The 24,518-nt window shown below is 42.7% G+C and overlaps 1 protein-coding gene across 8 annotated transcripts in view; it reads right to left on the bottom strand.

Moving 5' to 3' along the window:
• Window positions 1–24,518, bottom strand: part of SIPA1L2 (signal induced proliferation associated 1 like 2) — a 216,828-nt gene that overhangs the window by 7,772 nt on the left and 184,538 nt on the right. For all 8 annotated transcript variants that reach the window (XM_064594625.1, XM_064594628.1, XM_064594624.1 and 5 more), the window contains 4 exons: window positions 21,581–21,805; window positions 18,797–18,947; window positions 16,696–16,915; window positions 7,950–8,081 (listed from right to left, as the gene is read on the bottom strand). In XM_064594625.1, coding sequence (XP_064450695.1) covers window positions 7,950–8,081; window positions 16,696–16,915; window positions 18,797–18,947; window positions 21,581–21,805 — 728 coding nt within the window. The remainder of the gene's footprint in view (window positions 1–7,949; window positions 8,082–16,695; window positions 16,916–18,796; window positions 18,948–21,580; window positions 21,806–24,518) is intronic.

The raw sequence follows: 24,518 nt of genomic DNA, 5'->3' as shown, positions 1-24,518 counted from the left end.
ATGAAACTAGGAGAAGGGTATACGCACCGGATAGGGGCCACAAACGCCATGCAAGCGTGAGGCTCCGTCTAACCGAACCCACGTCCACAAACAAAGCTCTTCTAATGTGTCTCTGCCACATCACTACAAATGACAGAGAAGCTGGGGCTTTGTAGCTCCATGTACCAAATTAAAGGTACTGATACCGAGCACTGGGCTTATCAGATCGTGGAAAGCTGACTTAACTGGCAACAGGGAAAGAAAAATAAAAAGGTTACACTGCATTTTGGACATAAATGCTTTGGCTTAAGCCTTTTGCAGCCTGTTCATAAATGCTGCAAGATAATGGTCTAGAGTCTGCCTCACAATAATGAGCAAAGAAAAGGGCTGGGATTATGCTTCATTTAAGAAACAGCTACTGTTGCTGGCCCGAGACAATTTCCTTACTTTTGAGATCATTTAAGTCGATTTACTATATTAAATGAACTTTGCATTTTTCATCTTAATAGCATTTTTCTTTTCCATTTTTTTAACTAATTATGTCACTTTGTTTATGCTTGTACATGTGCACGTGCACGCACACACACACACACACACACACACATACTCTGTCCGTGGTCAAGTACCAGTAACTTCAGCGACTTTATCAAGGTTGAGCTGCCGCTTCACAATTGAAAACAGTGCTCACTGTAAAAAATTAGGCTTATTACTCTCCGTTTAAAAACCAAGGGCATATGGAGCCTAGTAGATTAAAAAAAAAAACTTGTGTTTTTTTCGGACAACATGTTTGACTGTTACACTCCCACAGTGGGGCCTGATGAAAGAGCTGTTGACTCTGCACATGTCCTGCACACAGAAGCTCAGGGCACGCACACCTCCTCGTGCTCGTGGGAAGATGGTGGTTGTCACCACCAACAGCAAAGGGCTGAGATCCAGAGGGGAGGAGAAGCCTGGTCTGTTGTTGGCTGCGCAACGCAGCAATCCAGAGTCTCCCATCATTCGTTTGTAATTTCACCTTTTAAAGCCCGTTTGCATTTAAAACATCATCCGTTCAATGGATGTGCACCACCCACTGCCTACTGGTGATATTTTGATAAATGAGAACTGCTTTAAATTCTAGCACTTTCCAAGAGACTCCTTTCCCCGGCTTCACCACTGGCCCCACAGCCAGCTTTTCTCGTTGGGTTTGTTGTGGGGTGCCCACACTTGTGGGGGATGGGCTCTACTATATATATATTACTTGGCACACCCACACCTTACATTATTCCACCTAATGAAGGGAATGATGCTTGCAAGGCCAATAAGCGGATGATCTTACTGTATCGCACAGATCACTGAGGAGTTCTCAGGCACAAAGGGTCACGTCACATCTCGCCCCTGACAAACAAAAGGGCTGCACACACTAAAACACACTTGAACTGTGACTCCGCCCATTTTTTGAACTTAACTATTGCAGAAGAGCGGAGTCCAGGGCATGAGCTCAGCTCGCTGTCCTTGACCTACCTTCTCCCTCACAGGCCTATGAAGGAGATGCCGATGTTCTGACATTTGGTCTGATGGGCAGAGTTTGGTTTTCTGCCTATTTCCACTAAGCAAGTTCTCAGGAATTGGATTTCTAATCAAAGGGGGGTCCACCATTTGGCTCTAACTCATATTGTCGTACTGCACGAAAAGATGGATCATTTTATCTTTGTAATGATACCAGCTGTGAGTATTCTTCAGGGTTTCCCAGAGTGTGGGGCCATTTTTCATCTTCCAAAGGTGTGAGCCGGTAGCTCATTATCCTTTTGAATTTACATGTGTGATTGAACATTTTTCAAATACTTATATTTTGTCATTCTACTTTTGTGGACTGTGCGTCCATAAGCCTTGACTGCTTGTTTATCAGGGATTTCGTGTTTTTTGCTGGTTAAGCCCCTCCACACACTTGGGATAGTCTGGTTTTACCCATCATGTTTACTACAAATCCTCCCCCATATTCCCATTTATCTAAATGTTCCCTTTCAAGTTCATAAAAATCTAAGTGTTTAAGTACTTTTATCTGGCCACATTATATTTTGTATGTTCTCTCATTATCTGATAATTAAAGCATTACCTTGCTTCTAAAATGGTAATCCTACTTTACTGTTTCTAGAATTGACTTTCCTAAATCCTAAATCCAAGTGGAATATATAAATTCCTTTCCCATTTAGCTCTAAATTTTATTCCAGTTTTTGGTCTGGGCTCTCCCTCTTTCTCCAAAAGGACTAATTTCTATTTTTTTGAATCACTACTATGCTGTTTAATTATTATTGATTTACAGGAGACTTTTTTTGTGGAATATTTTTCATCTGTTTCCAACTGGATGCAGTTAAGCTCTTTAACATATCCTTTAGATATCTGAATTGAAATTGTACGAAATCTACAAATTAACTCAGGAAATTAATTGATTCAGCATCTTTACTATAAGCTTCCTACCCATTCTTATCTTTACGTATATTAGGACTTTTCAGTTACTGAAATGTCCTTTGCCTTCTCGAATTATAACTCTAATGACGGCTTAATTTCCAAAAAATGTATAATCTGATCTTGCAGATACAGCTAAATGCCCTTTGTTACTGTTCTGGTGGAAGACTGTCCGCAAACATGGTTATGTGCACATGGCAGCCCTCACACCAAGACGCGGAGCCCACCTCCCACCTCTGGGATGTGGGCTGGCCTTCAGCATGTGGGGAATATCATGTTCTGAGTCTTCCAAGACCAGGAGGCCCTGAGAAATCATGTAGCTTCTGCTTTTGCTCTCCTGATCGGATTCCCTGAGCCACACGTGAATTGCCCTACTGGAGACAGGATCCAGCCAGAGCCCAGCTGGACATATGATTGAAGTCACCTTAATGTTCCAGTTCCAGCTGAGCTCCAGCTGAATACAGCCACCTGAGTGACTCCAGCTGAAGCCATAGGGAGCAGAAGAACCACCCAGCTGAACCTAACCAACCCCCAGAATCATGAGACATAAATTATCACGAGACACTCTTGTTCCCAGTCATAAATTCTGGGGTGGTTTTTATACAGAAATAGATAACTGAAAAAATTAACAACACTTTAAAACAATGCTTATAAAATATATTTTAAAATATCTTATCTAGTTACTTTGTTTTATAATTTTGGATAATTTCTTAAAATTTTATTTTTATTTTTTTAGTTCCAGTATAATGAACATAACAGTGTTATATTAGTTTCAGGTGTATAATATAATAGTTCAACAATTCTATACATTTTTCAGTGCTCATCAAGTCCTCCTAATCTGAATAATTTCTTTACTTTTCATATTTTGTAGATACAGAAGCATATGTATAAAATTTAAAATTTATTCCTTTTTTCTTTGCATTGGTGATAAACGTGCCAAGTACTTTACTACAGAATGAAAGGACACAGTCTCAAAGGATGACCCTGTTTAGTTTCTGGACTGAAGGCACCTGCTTATAGACCATTTTCCATTAAGTATTATGTAACTACTTGGAATAAAGTAGATCTTCTTCATTAGGTTTTAAAGGTATCTCTCAAATCTTAATTTTTATTAGAAATGGGTCTTCATTCTATTAGATACACCCTTTTTGGGAAATTGGTATGATAACTCTTAATTATTTCATCTACTATAACTTTGTATAATCAGAAGTTTTTCTTTATTAAACTGGCTGAACTCTCACCAATAACAATGGATAATCTTTTCAATCTCCTCCTGAATTTCATCTAAGCTTAACATCGTGATTAATGACTGAGACTGTCTCAGGATTTTTCTTGTGTGTTATCAGGAAAGAATCTTCTCGTGCAATTATTGGCTGCTTCTGAATTTCAAGAAAAATTTATACAGGGACATCATTATTCTTTGAAGCTTTGAAAACAATGAACTCTAAGCGTATTAGTTTCAGGTGACATTTGGGATTTGGGGATATTCTTAGATAACTTTTCAATACCCTCCATATTTGGGCCATTGAAAGTTTCGTATGCTCTGTCCCATTTTCTTGAAAGTAATATCCAAAATTCTTATTCATCATATTTCTTCCTATATAGCTTCCTGACATACCTTAATAATTTTTTTATTTCTCTTATGTATTGGCGAATGCTAACCTCTTTTCTCATTTCTAATCTTGTTCATTTGTATTTTCCATTTTTTGATCAAATTTATGTTGCTTTAACAATGTTCTAAGAAACATTAATCATTGATTTTATTTATAAATTGCATTGAAAATTCATCTGTCAGTTCACAAAAAATCTATTTGATTTCCTTCTTTTTTGTTTGCTTTCACAGCTTTTATAGAACCTTTTTAAAGTATAGTTAAGTTGGTTAATTTTCATGGTTTTTTTTTTCCCCATTTAAATAAATGTTTCTGAAAACAGTACATTTTTGTTTAAGGACTATTCCCTGGCTGCAGTCCAAAGATTTTAATAGGTAGCATCTTTTTATCACCACTTATTAAAAAAGAAAAAATGCCCTGTATTCCCGAATGCTTCCTAGAATAATGATTATGAATTACATTAAGAGTTCCAAATGCTGAGAATTTTTTGTGTTTTTCTTCTATTTTTCTTAATTCTATTTTCATTGCCTTGTGGCCAGAAATGTATGGAAATGCTCCTGTCTTTGGAGAAGCCTCACTCATAGTTATAGACTATCCATTATGTTCTGTGTACCAACAGAATTTGGATGTATTTAAACAACCCTGATTGGGGCAGATTAGTGTGGTGCCCCCGCTCTGTTCTGGTTTTTATCTTTTTCTTTTTTTTTTGAAGATTTTATTTATTTATTTGAGAGAGCAAGAGATTGAGCGAAAGAGTACAAGTAGGGGGAGCTGCAGAGGGAGAGGGAGAAGCAGGTTTCCCGCGGAGCAGGGAGCCCGATGCGTGGCTCGATCCCAGGACCCTGGGATCATGACCTGAGTCGAAGGCAGAGGCTTAACCGACTGAGCCACCCAGGTGACCCGACCCTGCTCTATTCTTGAATGGTATAGTAAAAAAAAAATCTAAATTCTTACACTCACGTATGCAGTGTCAATTTTAGCTCTTAAAAAAAGGTAAATACATCATATGCCAAGGTGTGGAACACAAACAGATCAACAGGGAAGAGGCATACCTGCTGGGATGAATCACACTGCTGGATTCTACGAGGGTCACGGTGTTAATAGGCAGACACATTCCATGTTTTGAAGCGCATTTTCAGATGTGTTGACTACTTACGTCAATGTATGGGCACAGCATTATTCCCAGAGCGCTCTGAGCTCAGTAAAGCATTCTGAACTGCCTTTGTTAGCTTGTAACAATTAAGCAGACACATAGGGGATTTTCTGGACTATCTTTATCATGTTTAGTCTAGCTCAGAAATGGTTCTGCGGAACTGGTACAAAAAGATCAAGTCATAGGCAGGGCCACTGGGTTATCTCGGTGAAGACATTTCTTTGTAAAGTGCTGAGGTGACTGATGATGCCCACTCGCCACCATGCCAGCGCGTGTCAGGGTGGACCTGACACCAACCCAAGGGAATCTGATTAGCAAAAGTCTGGAGTTGCAAATTCCCAACTGTGTTTTCCTAAGTGGGCTATTGTCTCAAAGTGGTATGCTGCCCTACGGAGTAGCACTGGACATTACTGCAATTTTGAAATACAATTTGTAAATGTTTGGAACTTCAGAAAGGTCAGATAACTAAAGTCCTCTCTCCTGGCAAAGAGAATCCCATGCTCTCTCTCTTTGGCTCAGGTGCAGTGCATCCGAGGCACCAGCTATCTGGTGTTTCCATGCCATGATTTTTCTCCTTTGCCCGTGGGTGCCAACTCCCACCCAGACTCTAACTCCAGCTCAGAACTACTCTCAGATGACTAGGACCGCAGAAGTGGAAGTTTAAGACTGTCAGAAGCCTTCCATGTTCTTTGGTAAAGGTCTTCATTTTATAGACAAGAAGGCTGAATGAAGCCTAATGCAAACAGTAAGGACCTCAGAGGATTACTGTTGAACATTCACTGTTGGCCCAAAGTGTGGCCATTATGGTAGTTAAGGGACATGTCCAAAGGCTCACAGCCTGGCTATTGAGCTGTGACTGTGACCAGAGTCCCCGGGTTGAGACCTTAGTCACTGTTGGGTGTGCCATTTTGCTTTCTCCACTTCCTGCTCTTAGCCCATCTTCTGAAAAGATCCATTTCAAAGCAGTGATTTTATTCTGAAGAGGTAGAAGGGAACCAAACAAAGACAGAAATGGGGGGGGGGGCTATGGATCCAGAGATAAGCCAATAAATACTGTTTTAAAAAAATGAGCATAAAATGCAAATGGACCTCCAGAGGTCAAAAACTATGCCCTGAGTTGGTACAGCTCAGGTTTCCTGTGCATTTGATACCTACATACCCTTCGGGACTAGCTCTTCTCATTGAGTTATCTTGGCATGTGCTTGTTAAATAAAGACAAGATAAATAAAACAAGCAGCCTACTCTTGAGATACTCATCACCTAATAAGAAGACACAGACAAGTGAATAAAGCAGAATTCAGCCTGGTAAGTACCATGCAAATATTTATGCAGTGGAGAAAACCGCAGAGGACAGAATAGATGTTCTTATATTCTCCTGGGGGCAGTAAGACAACACAGTGTGTAAAAAACATGCCAGAGAAAATGCTGTTACCTGCTGCCTGGGTTGCTCTGGACAGAGGTAAAGACAGCGTTCCTGTCCTTTGGGGCTAGGGTGCATCTAGGTCAGTTTGGAAGCCCAGGAAGTAACTGGGCCATGGGCCTGGGGTTCTAGAACCAACTTTGGGTAATGTCAAGGGAATGAAGGCGACATCACAGAGCAGATGGGACATTCTGAGGCTTCCACATGGAATAAGTACTTTGCAAGGAGGTGAACCAAGAACCCTCACTCCTATTAAGGGAGCACTAAGAGCCTATTCGTTTTGCAGAAATTTCCTAACAGAGTTTCCCTTTACTTACCTACTGGAGCTAAACATCCCAGGTGTCTGAATTAGCCTGCAAGTAGCCTTCAGCTTCCCCCCTGCCCCACCCCCAAAGCTTAGGACCGGAGACACTGATCCCAATTACTTAGAGCAGGAGAGAAGAGATGGGCTGCTCAGGCGGCCGCAGCCCCTCCTGTGGGGACGGCCGCGAACATGGAACTCCATGGCCCAGGCACACGGGGATTCTCGAACAGGGAGGGCCCTACGCAAATGGGCCTGTCTCCCTTGTCAGTTCTGCCAGTCACCCCAGGAGCAGCTGTAATCCTAGAAGGACAGCACCAGCAAATGGCCTGTCATAATCCTGGGTCATGCGTTGCCCCCGTACCCACAGGCATGACAGTCCTGAGGATGCAGGTGAAGCATCTTCCTTGTTTGGGTCTGCCCTGACCTGCAAGCTGGGAAAAGGGTATTTCCTACGGAGCAGCTTCAACCTTCTAAAATTCACGTTGGTGTGGCAGCTGGAGGGGCCCTCAGAGATGGGTGTGCCCAGCTACCCTCAGCGACCACACTGTTGGAGGAGGAAGCTGAGGCCCAGACAGGGAGAGCCAGGGGCTCAGGTTGGGCAGATCATGCTGCATCTGTGTTTATGCCAAGCCACCAGACCCCTCTTGCGTGTGCTGGCCCCGCCAAACCAGGTCCTCTGAAGGCCCTTCCCTTCTAGATCCCCTCATCACACTCAGAGGAAAGAGATGATTTGTGTCCTACATATTCACTTCTACATGCCAGGTAAGAACACAGAGGGCAAAGAGGAAAAGTGACTTGTCCCAGGTCACAGCTGGTGCCTGATCTGGAATTCAGGTTTGGGGTCCTCTGCCCAGTGCTCGTTTCATGAAATGGCACCGTCTCCCTAAGGAAATGTACTTAGTCACAGCTCAAGCCTTCCCCTGCTAGTTTTCATCCACAAAGATGTGCCAAGTATCCAAAACCATAACTCAGACAATCCCAAATACAGCCATGTTCCCTATGTTGCCGTCCCAGGCCCTGGAGGCTGCGAGTCTTTACCTTCAAACGCCCGCGCCGCGTCCACGAGGTGGGACCAATCCAAGCCCGTGGCCGTGTCCGGGAGGGGCATCAGGCCAGGATCCGCGCACTTGGACTTATCCGATAAGGACCCGTCGGAGAACCAGAACTCATCTAAACAGAAACAGAGCCAGAGCGTCAGTTGGATGGCAATGTGGGCGCGGGTAGCCCCTCCAAGGAGCTGGGGAACTTCGTACAGATCTCTGGCCCCCAGTGAAAAGGGCGACAGTAAGGTGCCATCATCCAAAAGACACATGGCTGGAAGGATGGTTTGCAGAGAACCCGTGACCTACAGACTCATTTCAAGGTCAGCCAGTGACACCCTGGGATGGAAGGGATTTTAGAACGGTTCGATGGTGCAGTATTGAAATCAGGCAGCTTCCTCCCAGGCCGGATTTCTCTGGAGGACATCCATCTGCGAGTCTGACTAGCTGCAGGACTGATTCCTGTTTTCTGCAGGATTACTTTCCCCTTTCAAGTGTTACAAACTTCTAGTGTACACATGGTTTGGTACAATCTTTCTCTAGCCTGATGGTTTAAAAAGCTTCCAGAACGCAGTTATGTAAGCTGAGCACCACACGTTCAAGATGCCCCAAATATCAGTTTATTATAAAAATGCAGGAGGACTTTGTCTTCATTATTGACGGGCAAGAAAGAGAAGAGGCGGTTTTTCCAATACGGGGGTTGGACTGCTTTGCTGACTTACTGAGCTGGTTCATCACTGGCTAAACCAGGAACCCCTCACCGTCCAGCACGGAATTTTGTCTGTCCTTTCTCTATACAAATGGACCTTTTAGGGACTGGAAGTGTTTATGTCAGTGATAAGACTAGTTGTTAGAACTCACTACATCTCTGAGGACAAATTTTTCAAAGGCTTCACCCGGACTGTCTCTGACATGTCTTTTCTGAACCTGCCCCATACGCGGCATGCAGCTGCCTGTGAACATATCTGCCTAATGAGACCAATCAAAATAATGACCACCTGGCTGTCTGAGCCTGCAATTAAGTTAAATAAGGGGCATAATTAACCCAATGCACCTGTAATTTTTGTTCCCACACCCTTTGGGGAAGCTATGAAAGGCTGGCATCTGGACGGAGAGCGAGCGGTGGTGTTTGACCTTGACCTTGACCTTGAAGGGCACTAACGGTCTTCCACCTGCTTGACACCTTCACAGGCAGCTCTCAGCCACCTTCCCCAAGCCCCATCGGAGTACTGACAGTCTTGGGATGCTTTGACGATTCCCGAGCAGCCTGAAATTCCACGATCTGTGGCCATCTGTCATTGAGCCATGGCACACATCTGATCCTGGTGGCCAGGAAGCCAAAGCCCAGAGTGAGTGAGTGAGCGAGTGCACCGAGCTATTCACCCAGCAGGCAGGTGAACCACTCTGCTCGCTGCTGCCCTGTACGCAAGTCTCGTGGAGACCACTTGCAAAGCACGTGATGACTCCGGATCTAGGAAGGTCTCAGGGCGTGAAGTTTCACAACCAGAGGCACGCCCAGGGCATGCTAACTCCCTCCAGCTTGTATGGAGAAGCAGAGAGCAAAAGGAGGGAAATACAGTTAGTGGTCTTTCTTTCTTTTTTTCTTTTTTTCAGATTTTTATCTATTTGTCAGAAAGAGGGAGAGGCAGGCAGAGCAGAGGGGGAAGCAGACTCCCTGCGAAGCAGGGAGCCCGATGTGGGACTCGATCCCAGGACCCTGGGATCATGACCTGAGCCAAAGGCAGATGCTTAACAGACTGAGCCACCCAGGCGCCCCTGTCTTTCTTCACTACAAACTAATATCCCCTTTTCCCCAGTTTGTGAATGGAACTTTTGTGTTTATTGGAGACTATGGAACTGGCAAAGATGATCAGTAGATTAGAAGAAGTCCCCTTTCTTCCAGGGTTTACTTGGAGCGTATCCACTGACCTGTCTGTGATGTATTTACTAAGTGACTACCACATGCCTCACATTGTGTTCACTGTATTCCGGACAGCGGTGGATAAGGCAGACAAGGCCCATCCTCTCTGGAACCTTACAAGAGATGGGGGGAAAAGACAATAAACAAATAAACAAGGTAATACAAGGAGTGACAAGTCTTTCAAAGAAAACAAAACAGGAGGATGGGACTGAGGAGCCTGAGGGCATGTTGGGGGCAGGCTTATCTTAGGAGGTGGCATCCCTGAGACTCCAATGATGATAAGGAGCTGCTGGATGAAGAACACAGTTCTGCTAGAAAAGCTCTAGGGATTTAAATCAAAATCCATCATTTGTCACTGAGCAGGAAGATCCTTGTGTCAATGACGGTCTCCTTAAATGACGTAAGAGCACCTAAATTCTCCTCTGAATTATCATGATGAAAATCACCTCAAGTTCTTTACAGTTGTTTGGAAAATTATATAATTGGCAAAAAAAAAAAAAAAAAAAAATTACTGTTTTTTTGCCTGAGACTCCAAACCACCACAAATCCTTTGTAATACTTTTCATGGACGTTAGGTATCACCACTGCCATCACCTAGACGGTGCTTACTGAGCATCTTCTACATTCCAAGCGCCACTGGGTACTATGTTAGCCCCCAGGGACAGGATGACCGGGAAGAGCCAGGCTGGGCCCTTGAGGAGCCCAGTGAGCAAGCAAATAAGCCTTGCTGGGGCTGCTGGGGGGTGTCTGGTATGGTGCAGGCAGGTGAGCCACTCCCACCGCTGGTGCACACCACAGCAGCTGTAAGTGGCTAGCTTCCAGAGTTTTGCAGAGGAGGAAGGAAAAGTACCACTTGTCTTAGGTTATCAAAGCCTGTTTCTTCAAATCCGGCTCTTCAGAGCTAGCGTTGCATCAGGAGTACACACTGCTTTTTTGGCCAATTCAAAGAAGAAAGTGGCTTGTGGATTCCCAGGGATGGCTCATGTCCAGACACCGATGCCCGGGTCCTTGCCCTCCTTCCCAGACATTGATCTTGTGGCTTCCTGTTTGTTTATCCGCGACCGGAAAGGGCTCCCTATCTCTACCGAGTCCGACTTTATTTGTTGTTATAAATGCCAAGGAGCCTTCCTGATGGTCAGATAGCTAGGGTTTCGCAATTCCGCTCCAAAAACCAGGGAAGATTGAGAACATTTGAAGAAAGAGAAACAAGGGCCCTATGGAATCAGTCAAACCCTGCCCTGCTGCTGACGGTCCACGGATGCCTTCTGTAATGCCAACTGTAGCCAAGGGTCATCTTCTGCTATCAGCAGCTCTTACCACCTACGCCCCCCACGCTGAGCCTATACCGGAGTCTGCAGCAACTTGCGTGAGTACTGAATTATAAGGAAAGTACTCATTTCATTTATTCTAAACTCTCCCTCTATTCAAGCTTCAAGGGGCATCCTTTGCGAGGTGCCCAGGTCAAAACTACAGGACTTGGAAACACACCTAAGTTGATGCTCTGTTCTTATCTTTTGAAATTTAAGAACTCTTTTGAGTCTATGCTCATAGGAAGATTTCTACCATTCCTTGGAGAGCTTTGATCTCCATAAAAAAACAGAAATTCTCATGAAAGACCCCAAATAGGCAAAGCAACCTTGAAAAAGAAAAGCAAAGCTCTGGAGGTTTCACAATTCCAGATTTCAAATTCTATTACAAAGCTGTACTAATCAAAACAATATGGTACTGGCACAAAAACAGACACATAGATCAATGGAATAGAATAGAAAGCCTAGAAATAAACCCCAAACTATATGGTCAATTAATCTTTGACAAAGGAGGCAAGAATATGCAATGGGAAAAAGACAGTTTCTTCAACAAATGATGCTGGGAAAACTGGACAGCCACATGCAAAAGAATGAAACTGGACCACTTTCTTCCACTAAACACAAAAATAAATTCAAAATGGATTAAGGGCCTAAACATGAAACCTAAAACCATTAAAATTCTAGAGGAGAGCACAGGCAGTAATTTCTCTGACATCAGCCACAGCAATTTCTTTCTAGATATGTCTTCTGAGGCAAGGGAAACAAAAGCAAAAATAAACTATTGGGACTCCATCAAAATAAAAAGCTTCTGCAAAGCAGGGGAAAAATCAACAAAACTAAAAGACATCCTACTGAATGGAAGAAGATACTTGCAAATGGCATATCTGATAAAGGATTAGTATCCAAAATATATAAAGAACTTATACAACTCAACATCAAAAAAACAAATAATCCAATTTAAAAATGGGCAGAAGACATGAAGAGACATTTCTCCAAAGATGGCATACAGATGGCCAACAGACACATGAAAAGATGCTCAACATCCCTCATCATCAGGGACATGCAAATTAAAACCACAATGAGATATCACCTCATACCTGTCAGAATGGATAAAATAAAAAACACAAGGAACAGCAAGTGTTGACAAGGATGTGCAGGAAAAGAAACCCTCATGCATTATTGGCGGGAATGCAAACTGGGGCAGCCACTGTGGAAAACAGTATGGAGGGTCCTCAAAAAATTAGAAATAGAACCTCCATATCATCCAGTAATTGCACTATTGGATCTTTACACAAAGAATATGAAAACACTAATTCAAAGGGATACATGCACCCCTATGTTTATAGCAGCATTATTTACAATAGCCAAACTATGGAAGCAGCTCAAGTGTCCACTGATAGATGAATGGATAAGGAAGAGGTGGTATGTATGTGTGTGTACACACACACACACACACACAGGCACTGGAATATTATTTGACCATAAAGAAGGATGAAATCTTGCCATTTGCAACAACATGGATGGAGCTAGAGAGTATAATGTTAAGCGAAACAAGTCAGAGAAAGACATATACAATATGATTTCACTCATATGCGGAATTTAAGAATTATTATAAACAAAGGGAAAAAAAGAGACAAACTGAAAAACAGACTCTTAACTATAGAGAACAAACTGATGGTCACCACAGGGGAGGTGCTGGGAGGATGGGGGAAATAGGTGATGGGGATTAAGGATATGCTTATCCTGATGAGCACTGAGTAATGTAAAGAATTGTTTAATCACTATATCGTTTGCCTGAAACTAATACAACATTGTATGTTAACTATACTGGAATCAAAATAAAAGAAAAAGAAAAAGAAAAAAAGAATTAAAAAAGGAAAAATAAGGGGAACAGCAACAGTTTTCGGAGGGGAACACGAAGGATGTGAGCCTTCTTAGTAGGCAGTAATATTTACATAAATAAGGCCTTCATATTATCCTCCTGAAGGTTCTCTTCCCATTTCAAATATTGTTTAATCTTGAAGACGGATTTTTTAATCAACCTGTGGCAGTTCTGTTCAGGATAGAGTCTCTTATGACATTTTGCAGATCTAAGAGTATTGGTATGTCTTGTTATTGTCTTAAAATTACATTCATAGCCTTCTTTGTAAAAAAGTATTTAAAACGGCAGAATTTTTATAATAAACATTTACCAAGAAAAAAATTACAAATAAATTAAAAGAAAATCAGGAATTCTCTTTAAACATGTTGGGAATCTGCCAGTGCTCAGGACTGCACTGAATAAAGCCAGGTGCCCAACTGGTCAAGGAGGAAAAGGATACTGGGAAAGCTTTTCAATATCACTGGTTCTCTGGCCTGTGAACTGTGTGTCCAAAGGGCCACTCCCCATTTTTTTCTATCTGGGCCACCGAAAAAAATTTGTTCTGAAATCCACTCGTAAGGAAAACAAAGGCCCTAACTGCAATGCAGAAACATTTCAGAATTATTTTCAATTGCTTGATCAGGTCATAGTTTCACACCTCCAAGTTGAGGACACAATGATACAGCACATTTCAGTGACTTCACAGGAAATATACATGAATCATGGCATGAATCACATCCAAAATGTGTTTGTGAAGTACCTGTCTCACCAGGTTGAATTAAGATCTCGATCTCTAGAGAAGAAAGACTCAGAGACAGATTCAAATTTGGGACATTTACCAGCTAAAAATATCTGAACGAGAAGCCTGTGATTATTGTTACAGATACCCGTAGAAAAGCTGCAGCAATATTCGCTGTCAGGAGATGAAGCTGCTGACCCTTTCTCTGCACTATCCTTCCTCCAAATTAGGAACGAGTCTCTACTAGGGACAGACTCTCTCTCTGAGGATCCCATGCTAGGAATGCTCGAGGTTTAAAGCTTCACATGTATGCTTTCTGAGTTTCTGCCTAGCTCTTCTATGTGGTTCCTTGGCCATCCAGTACTCAAAGTTGGACAGAACTGACTTCCCCTCCAAGCTTTCACGTGAGGCTAAGTCTCTGAGAAACTAAGAGAAACAACTGGACGACCTCAAGTAGTCCTCGTTTCTCGCTCACTAGACATCTGTTGTCCCAGTTTTGAACCATACTCCAAGAGCAGGATCTTCTCACTGCTACTCTGCTGAGTGACCTGAAACCACAGAAAGGGAAGGATGACTAAAGTCTGTCGAGGAGATAAAAAGTGTACTCACACACCAGGTGAGTGCAGGAGTCAGACACATCAATGCAAATTATGGCCCACTCCCTTGTTTACATTTTGTCATTTCACTCATTGAACCGAGAGAATTTTTTCTGAGGAGTTGCTACGGTAACTCAGAGAATTGGAGAAGTCTCATTGACAGATGAGGTTTCATTAAAGAGCAAATGGCAAGGACGGCTCTTACTGCTTTTCCTAGAGAAACGGACAATGAGGACAAGTTAAGGCATTTTTGAACTTGGATAGTGAATAAGTAACGTATCCTACTTGTGCATTTATGCTTTGAAAATACTAAGAAAGGATGCAGTCCTTCAGTCGGTGGATGGAAAAGTAAACTGTGGGGCATCTAGACAATGGAATATTATTCAGCACTAAAGATTAGAAGTAAGCTTTCAAGCCGTGAAAAGCCATGGAGGTAAGAGCCAGTCTGGAAAGACTACACACTGTAGGATTCCAACTATATGACATTCTGGAAAAGGCAAAACAAGGGAGACAGTAAAATGATCAGTGGTTGCCAGGGGTATGGGGGAGGGAGGATGAACAAAGCACAGAGGAGTTTTAGGTGAAATGAAATTATTCTGTATGATACTGTAATGGTGGGTACATGTCTTTTTACTTTGTCCAGACCCTCAGAATGTACAGCACCAAGAGTGAATCCTAATGTAAACTATGGGCTCTGAGTGATGATAATATATCAGTGCGGGTTTGCGGATTCTAGCAAATGTATCCTGCTGAGGGATGTTGATCAGGAGGGAGCCTGTGCCTGTGTGGGGACAGGGGGATTTGGGAACTCCCTGAGCCTCCTGCTAAATTTTGCTGTGAACCTAAAACTGCTCTAAAAAAAAATTCATTAAAAAAAAAAAAAGTAAAGCTAAAAAAAAAAGGATACATATCTTTCATATGGAAGCAAGTAAAGGGTAGGATGGAAGAATTACATCAACACATAGGCCATGGATGATTTCATGACCACACATCAAGCATTTTAAATAAAAGAAATTACATATGCAAGAAAATAGTTTCACTGATTTTATGAAGGCTTTCAAGAGAACATTAAAGTTATCTATTTACAAAAAAGGAAAAACATTTAGAGAATTATTAGGTTATTAGAATGTATTTGACCTTTCATATGGTTATCAAGAAGGAGTTTGAAGGTTTCCTCAATTTAGGCAAATGGACTCGTTATAATAGGTAGGCTATTATGTTACTTAAAGAAATAGATTAAGAATTTCATGAGACAAGGTTCATTTCCAATTAGGTTACACATCAGAAGAAGCATTATTAGAACTTTTATTTCATTTAGCCTGAGACTTCTATGTGTATGATGGAGTTTAAATTGGTTCTAAAGATAATGCTTTTTATGATGAAACAAGGAAAAAAAAACCTGATAATGAATATATTTCTGATTAAGTCCTCATTCTTTCTGTACAATAGAAACTAAACTCTGAAAGAAAGAAAATAAAGCTAGTGTAAAAATAATTATCACCCTTAAACTCTGACACATTAATAAGAAACGGACACTATATAAATATCAAAGATTTCAGGGTGTGAAGGAAAATCATGCAGGAATTGCCTCATTAATCTGTGATGGGAGGAAACCGGACGCAGAGAGCTGAGGGATGAGCTTGAGGACATGCTGCCGCCCGTGGGGAGAGCCCGGTTAAAGACCCGGGTCTCCTGACGCCCGTCTACCACCTTGACCGCCACTGGGTATGTAACGTCGAGAAGAAACAGAAACAGAAGGCTACCCACCAGAGTATCTACTTCCCGTGCCATAGGTTCTTCTTTATAAAATCAGGTCTTAAGATATTTTTTATGAGTTTAATAGCTAAGATATTTACCTATACACACACACACACATATAGATATCTATAGATATATGACCACTACTTGATAAAAATGTTTAATATGAGGTTTTTAATTTTCTTCAAAATTGGTAGTATTGCCTAACTTTTTTTTTTTAAAAGACTTTGTTTGAGAGAGAGAACAAGCGGGGGAAGGGAGAGGGAGAGGAAGAGGGAGAAGCAGGCTCCCCAGTGAGTAAGGAGTCCTATCATGATGTGAGCTGAAGGCAGATGCTTAACCATCTGAGCCACCCAGGCGCCCCCGGTATTGCTTAACTTTTAGAAAATGTCCACTCTGGTGCTTTTTATCATATTTAAAATTAATAATAAAAAAAGAAGATACCAAATAATACATTTATTTTAAAAAATAAACCAAACCCCCCAAACCTCTGTAGGAGATGACCTGAAGAGCCCACATCCACAGAAGCTCAGCAACCCGCCCCCCCCAACCCTGCACTTACTTCTCAGGTTCCCCATGCTGGGCGCAGGGTGGGTCCGGGGGGGCAGCGTGCTGTGGTAGGGCGGGGTGGTGCTGAACAGAATGTCGTTGGGCAGGGCCTGGTCAAGTACTGAACTTCGAGAACTGCCGAAGGAAGACCCCCTCCGATTGCTGCATATGCTCTCATCCGAGAGGGTGCGGTACAGCGATCGTCGCGGAGACAAGTTCCCATAGAACGAAAACTAGGGGTTTAAATGTAAGGGGAGAAGGGGGAAGACAGACGTGAAAGAGTTGAAAGCACGGAACTGATTGGAATAAATCCGGGGGGTACACAGACCCCTCGCTCACCCTGCTCTCTGGGTTCGCCCTAGGCAGACAGGCAGGCACGGAGCATTAGCTCAGGAATGCTAAACCAGGCGTATGGGTCATCCAAGCACATGCACCAGGGCCCTGGTGCAGTTATTGGATTTGAATGTTTTCCTCCTTTGACATTCTGTGAAATATGATCACGAATTAGACATGCACGGCTTTATTAATTCTGAAATGTTAAACGGAACCTCCATAACCTCAGAGCAGTGCTCCTGGAAATGTAGAAGTTGCAATTTCCGGCACAGTTATTCAAAAGCATACATAGCGCTGGCTTGATTTTAATTTGAAATGACTATGTTTTCAGATTAGGCAATTTCTGTACCAATCAACTGCATGGGAGGTTCAAGCTCATCTAAATAATAATAAAACTAATTCTGAACACGGTAGCTTTCTAGGCCATGCAAACAGGTTCAAGAAAAATGCTATCAGTCCAGGAAAATCTTCTTGTCTACTTAAAAGTCATCAGCCACAAAAGTCCATTACGATTATTGAAAATGGAGCTATAGAAACCAATCATAACCAGATTTAAGGGAACCACTGAAATGACTGTGTGTTAACTCCCAGATAGGGTGAGGAAAGTTCTTACTCAAGAAGCAAGTGGTCCAATACTCAAGAAAAATGAAATTGAATCTGACTTTTCAACTTTTTCTTCTGCACACTGAACCACATTCCTTTTATATAAACAACAGTAAAAGCCAGAATGTTTGCATCAAACAAATACAGAAGTGGCTATTTACATTTGTGAGTGCAGCAAGGAGGCTAAAAATATTTCTATTGTATGTGTTCCTTCCATTCTGTCAGGCCTGTCCAACTGATGAATGGTAACTGGAATGTGTGCAGACTACAAAGTTAAATTTACGCTATGAAAAGAAGGTGATTTGTCTTGGGTGGGGGAAGACCCACATGCCAAGGAGTTTATTCCTATAAAAAGAAAAGCTATTTGCACTTTTTGCACAATGGTCTGCACCCAAGCTTATACAGTACAATATACACGATTGGATACAAGTTTAGAAAAAAAAAGGGGACTCATTATGATTGACTTCTTCTGGGATTCCCTCTTCACACACACCAGCAGGTCCTTCAGAACATGATTACAGGCGCATTAGATTAAAGCGGCTTTGAGGTAGTATCTAATTAGAGTGTTATTCTAAGAACACAATTAGGTTAATTGCAGTATTGTTTTATTATAGGGAAGACAGAGGCAGACAGACTTGCTGTTTACCCTGATCACAGTCAACATGGCAATGCCTGATTTTTTTTTTTTTTTTCCTTTTCATTTGAACAAGAGTGAGCTCCGGATTAGAAGGGAAAATATCCAGATTCCCTGTCCTCTCTATCCATGCTAGAAAGCTGCCCTTCCTAACCTCTCCCAGGCTTGCTCTGCTAACCGATACAACAAACCCTGAAGAGGGTCAGCCACGCACAGACTAACAGGTAGAATCATGAGAGAATGCTTGTGGGTGGGTGGGGATTCCTGAAACTTCTGAGTCTCTTTAGACCCTTCTTTTTTTTTTTTTTTTTTTAAAGATTTTATTTATTATTTGACAGAGAGAGAGAGCACATGAGAGGGGGGAGGGTCAGAGGGAGAAGCAGACTCCCTGCCGAGCAGGGAGCCCGATGCGGGACTCGATCCCGGGACTCCAGGATCATGACCTGAGCCGAAGGGAGTCGCTTAACCAATTGAGCCACCCAGGCGCCCCCTAGACCCTTCTTGAGTACTTCTGGTAACTTCAAGGCCTCTGGGAGTCGCTAACCTTTCTTCGCCCCTCCTCCACTGAGGGACTGTCAGGTAGCATCAGTTTCAGGAAGTCTTCTTTGGACAGCACGTGTTGAGTTTCTGAAGCAGCATCCCCCACCACGGTCTGCTGAGCTGCTGCGGACAAGAGATCCATCTCGCCATACAGCCTGTGGAACAAACCAGAGGGGAAATTAAGAGCAGGGGTCAGTCTCTCTGTCAAGTGCCTGTAGCCTGAAGGATTGAAATCTGCTGTTTCGACAACTGCATACTCATGCGCATGATGCTTAATTATTAAGTCAATTCACTGTTGCTGCATCTGCGCCAGACCCCCACATCATTTTACATCTTTGAAAGGAGCTCAACTGCAAAGTTAGAGTTCTGAATAATTCAGAAAGAGATCAGATCCCTGAAGCCCTGGATGGGAAAAAATAGAGCCCATTTTTTTTTTTTAAAGGCCCATGTCAGAAAACACATTTTCAATAATTCATCAGAGATTATCATCTGTCCTTTGCAGGCACGCTTCCTTGTGTTTCTTAGAAACTCGAGAGAGGCTTTCTCTTGTGGCTAGACAGCCACACCCCCACATCTCACCCAGGCGACACGGAGAGAGGCACCCGAGGGAGCCTGAAGTTTACGAGTAATCGATTCAGGCGTGTGCCAAGCATGTTTTATTATCAGCAATTTCGCAAGGCCGTTTGGATAAAGAAAGCAACTGTCTCCCTTAATTATCAGGATATAAAAATGTATTTACGGACAACAAAAGAGTGTCTCACAGAATTACTGTTTTCAGCTCTTTTCCAGGGAGAAAACCAGGGAGTCATCTTTGAAAGGTTTACTCTGGAAATGCAATCTGAGCAACCAACATTCCTGAGGACACAGGGAATCATCAGTGGCTGTACTGTGGGCAGAGGTGAGCGGTCCTTGCCGCACGACCTCCAAGGTCGTGTTCCAGGAATCCGTGGCCCAGGGCAGCAGGCCGCAGAGGATGACCTGGGTGTTACTGTCACGTGTTACTGAGATGACTCTATTTCAAAAGCAAGGCTATCATGTCACAGGGCGAGAGCTCACTGGGAAATTACCAGAGTAAGAAACTCACACAGACATGCTCAAAATTTTAACAGTAGTTATCTGGAAGTCTCTGTGGCTTTTGCTTTGTTTCTGAGGTGGGTCAGGTTCAATCAGTGAGCGTTCCACAGTATGATTTTAAAGGGATAACTGGAAACTTGCAGAGGGCATAACCGATCTTCTATTTTATGTACAATGAGACGGTAACATTCTGTAGTTCTCTGTGGCACAAACACACTATGCTTGGCTAATCCTTTTCCGAGCATCTTTCAGTGATCTGGTGGAACACTGTTTTTGCAGTCTGCAGGTGTTAGAGATTCATCACTTCCACATTAAATGGAGTGTTTCCTTGTTTTAGGAGCCCTTGACTTAGCTGGACAAGGCCGGGGGTGCCTGTTGCCCCCACAGGATGAGTACGGCCCACCACACAGAGGCCTGGCCTGAGCACTGACCCCGTGTGATGCTCTGCTACCCACATCCACAGACCCCTTCCTCACAATGCCCCTGAGGTTGCCCTTCTTTGACTGAAGGTCAGTGCCATCAAACCTGTGTGTTAAAATGCACAAACTCTGGGGGCTCTGGAGAGAAGAGCATCCACACGGGCACCTGTCACCCCTTCCTGACTCTCTGAGAGAGCCCTCCGCTCCAACAGTGCTTCCATACAGAACTTAAAAGGCTTGGGATGCACTTCTGGGAAGCACTCAGAAGACGTATTAAAGAGGCAGAAATACCAACGTTATCATCAGGAATTTGCATCTATGGTCCAAAAGGGTGGTTATCACTATGAAATTCCTTTCTAAATAACTCATCTGCAATTATTGACATGATGGTTCTTTTTTTTTTAACAAGAAGATTCCATTTCTGGTTTCAACACTGAAATGATTTTTTAATTGAGAAAGCAGTATCAGGCTCTCCCTATTTAAGAAGTGGGATCATGTTTTAAGGGGAAAAAGTGATACCAGTTTACCAACCAAACAAAATCACTGCAGCCCCCAGCGCACCCTCCACGCCTGCTGGTGTTGATAGTACTTTGGACCCAGCCGAACACGGGGACCTCATAATTTGGTGCATGGGAGGGTTTTTTTTTTCTTAAGGCTGTCCTTTTAAAAATAAGCAAACGAATAGTGAAATGCATTTGACTGCCCTTGCTTTGTATCCTTGAAATGTGATTTCTTTACCTGTCTCTTCAAAGAGACAGTAGCAGTTTCCACATGTCCTATCAAAGAGATTATCGGTGCCTTTTTTCTTTTTTCAAATAGGTACATAACATCCCTCCCTACCTGTCCCCATAAAACTTAACGACTGAAAGGGAAACCAAAGTCATGTTAAAATTAGGTAGATAGAGTACTTTTCCTTTGATGATGTCACTTACACACCAAATTTAAGAAACACACTCACGGACTCTGTGGGAATTCAAATTGTCCTTGAACTTGTTTATTTACAGGCTCTACAGTTGCACCATCAATAGCATATTACCATGACTTTTCTATTGCAGGCAGCTTTTTGGAAATAAGAATAAAGAACAGGGATTTCTTTCGATTTTATATGCAAACGTCAAGGAAAGAGAAGACTTTCAAAGAGAAACATAAATGCTAACATTTCAGAAGTTTTACAGAGATGTTTCTAGATTACTCCTTTTTAGAAAATCTACTTCTGTCGGGGGGAAAAATACACGTGCTTAGTCAATCCCCACAGTGTGTAAGGTTGCCTAGAGACGAGCCGCCGGCCACCTTACCTCTGACACTCAGTCACTTCGGGCTCCTCAGGTGGCGGGCTGCCCTCCGATTTCTTCCAGCCGATGACGTACTTGCTCACTGCCCCTTGCCTGTGGTAGGGCTTGGACACGGACCCAGGGACCTGCTGGGCACTGCTGTGAGACACGATGTAGACTTTGGATGTATCCAGAGACCCACTATTTTTGGAACAGTGAGCTGAAGGGCTTCCTGAATGGTGTGAACCACTGAGGAGAAAAACAGACAAAGACTGTCATAGAACCAGATTCCAGCATTGCTGGCATGCCTCCAGATTCAGGGCCACCGTGCGTTACCCCTGGGAATGAGGCAGACCCAGCCGTCCTTCCACCATGGGCCTTGATAGAATGCCTAATTTTCCACAGGCTGAGGACGTTCATGTGAAAGCCGTACCCCTGTGGCTGGAAGGATGTTAAAAACAATCAGAAGAAAATCAGAGAGAAACACAAGCAACGTACTTAAACTGATGCTTCTAAAGACGGGAAACCCAAAAGAAGGTGCTCGAGCTCAGCTGCTGTCCAGAAAATGCCAACGTAAATCACGACAGAGTATCACGGCGCGCTCACCACACGTGCAAACATGGGAGTGTCTGACCGTGAGTGTCCAGTGTTAGCCGGGCCGGGGAGCCATGGGTGCCCTCCCACTGCTGGTAGGAGTGAAAAGTGTGTCAGACAGTTTGGAAGGCAGTCTGGACATGACCTGCAAAGGTGTGCACTGCACGGCGTATGACCCAGCAATTCCGCTCCTCAGGGGACACCGCAGATAGACCCCTGCACGGATGCAATTGGAAAGAGGTAACAGTGTGGACAGGAGGACTGATCTTAATAGGTCCCCAACGGTGCAACCTGAATCAGCAGTAGCAAAATGGACAGTCAATCAATAAACGAGAATGGGTAAAGGGAATATGCCATGAATAAATGAGCTGAGCACACAAACAACTCGGCTGAGCCTCACAGACGTCATGCAGAAAAAGAAGCAAGTCACAAAGAATACGTCAAGTGTGATTCCATTTTTAAAGGAAGTTTATAAACAGGCAAAATAGCGTTCAGAAACATACATATTCGGTTAGTAAAACAATGAGGAGACGCGAGGGCAGGATGATCAGGAAAGCGAGTTGGTGGCTACTGAGGAAGAAGGGGCTGTGGGTGGTGGGACACGGGGATCTTCTGACACAGAAATGCCAATTCCGTATCTGGTGGCTGTGTGCATGTTTGCTGTATGACCACATGATAGAACAGCCACAAAATAAAATTTAAATGATGCAATCCCTAAAACAAACGAACAAAATTTTTTAAAGTCAGTGTTTAACCTAAGGCCAGAAGGACTCCCCACTGACTGTACAACCACCTCTTGAAATATAAAAGCCTAAAGACCTTTTTTTAATTCAGGAAGATTGACAATATAACGGTTTATGAAAAATGAATAAGAACAGAGATCAGGGGATTACTCTACAAACATGAAAACATTTAAATGTTTAAATTATGGTAGGCCTCCTGGTAGGATGAAATATAACCTTATTCTGAAAACCCTGATAAGCACCCACCTTTCTAAACAACCTACATAATCAAGCAAGTATCATATGATGCAGGCAGTAAAAAAGAAAAGTCCAAAATTAAGAATGGTTATTAAAATGGACTTGTTATAACATTTAAAAGGAAGTAGGGTAACAAAATAAACCAACTCATTTTTGACGGTTTACATAGCTGGAGACACTGTGGTATAGGAAAAATTAAAAAACAAACAAAACAAAACAAATAAAACATCTCATTTACTACTATGAAGTAACTCAGCTGCTGGTGGTAGGTCTGGCATTCCTGCGTGGGACTCAAAGCAACTTCAGTCTGGGCTCTAGAACGTGGAATCCGGGGGCAGATGTTTCCTGCCTTCCCAGCCCCAAGCTACCCAAGGAAGAAGCAAGGACTAAGAAAGGGAGCTAATGAACTCTTTTCATTTGCTGGGGTGCCCACCCGGGAGTCACCTCCCAAAATGAAAGCTCCACATCCAGGCAATGGGGTCTGAAGGCCTGTATATTTTCCCCTTAAGCTGCTTATTTTGAAAAACTTCAGATCTGGGGTAAGGTGTAAAAATAGGAGAAAAACGCCCATCCATCCTTCATCTACAGCCACGAACTGTTACTATCTTGCTACATCTGCATTATTCCTCTGTACATATATTCCTTCCTGAACCATCTGAGAATTAGTTGCACTCCTGCGTTTCAGCATAGAGCCCCTAAAAATAAGAAGGACGTTCTCCCACATGGTAACAACATGATTATCACACCCAGGAAATCACACATTAATGCAGTGCTATCACCTAATATATAGTCTAAATTCTAATTTCCCAACTGCTCCCAATAATGCTTATGGTAATAATTTCCCCATTCAGAGCCCAGTGAAGGACAGTGCGTTGCCTTTAGCTACCACAAGCATCACATACCTTCAAGTCTTTGATTATCCCTGAGATGTTTTATAGTCAAAGTCTTAGGGTTCCCCAAGTCTGGGACAGTTAACATGCTGCATAAGCCACTCACATGTCCTGCTGAAATGACCAAAATGAACATCTTTTGAGAATGTATTATGAATAATGAGAGCAGGGTCAGAGGCCGTTCTGTGCTTTTCTATTCATTTTACAAAAGTTATTTTGCTAATTCAGACTTGATTAAAACTGTCTTTTACCCCAAGAGTAAAATATTTAACCTTAAACTCTAAGAAGATCTTGGGGTCATGGGTTTGAGCCCCACGCTGGGTATAGAGATTACTAAAGAAAATAAACTTTTTTTTAATTTTTAAATTTTATTATGTTATGTTAGTCACCATACAATACCTCATTAGTTTTTGATGTGGTGATAAATAAACTTTTAAACTCCAAGAACAAATTTACTAAATCGATTTGATGAGTAATATGGCAAAACTCTATGCTTAG

Source organism: Mirounga angustirostris, unplaced genomic scaffold (genome assembly GCF_029215605.1).
Source record: "Mirounga angustirostris isolate CCGP_5_RB_7025 unplaced genomic scaffold, mMirAng1.0.hap1 SCAF_6, whole genome shotgun sequence".
Classification (NCBI taxonomy): domain Eukaryota; kingdom Metazoa; phylum Chordata; class Mammalia; order Carnivora; family Phocidae; genus Mirounga; species Mirounga angustirostris.
The sequence above is the reverse complement of the archived record's forward strand: the minus strand, read 5'-3'. Positions and strand labels throughout refer to the sequence as shown.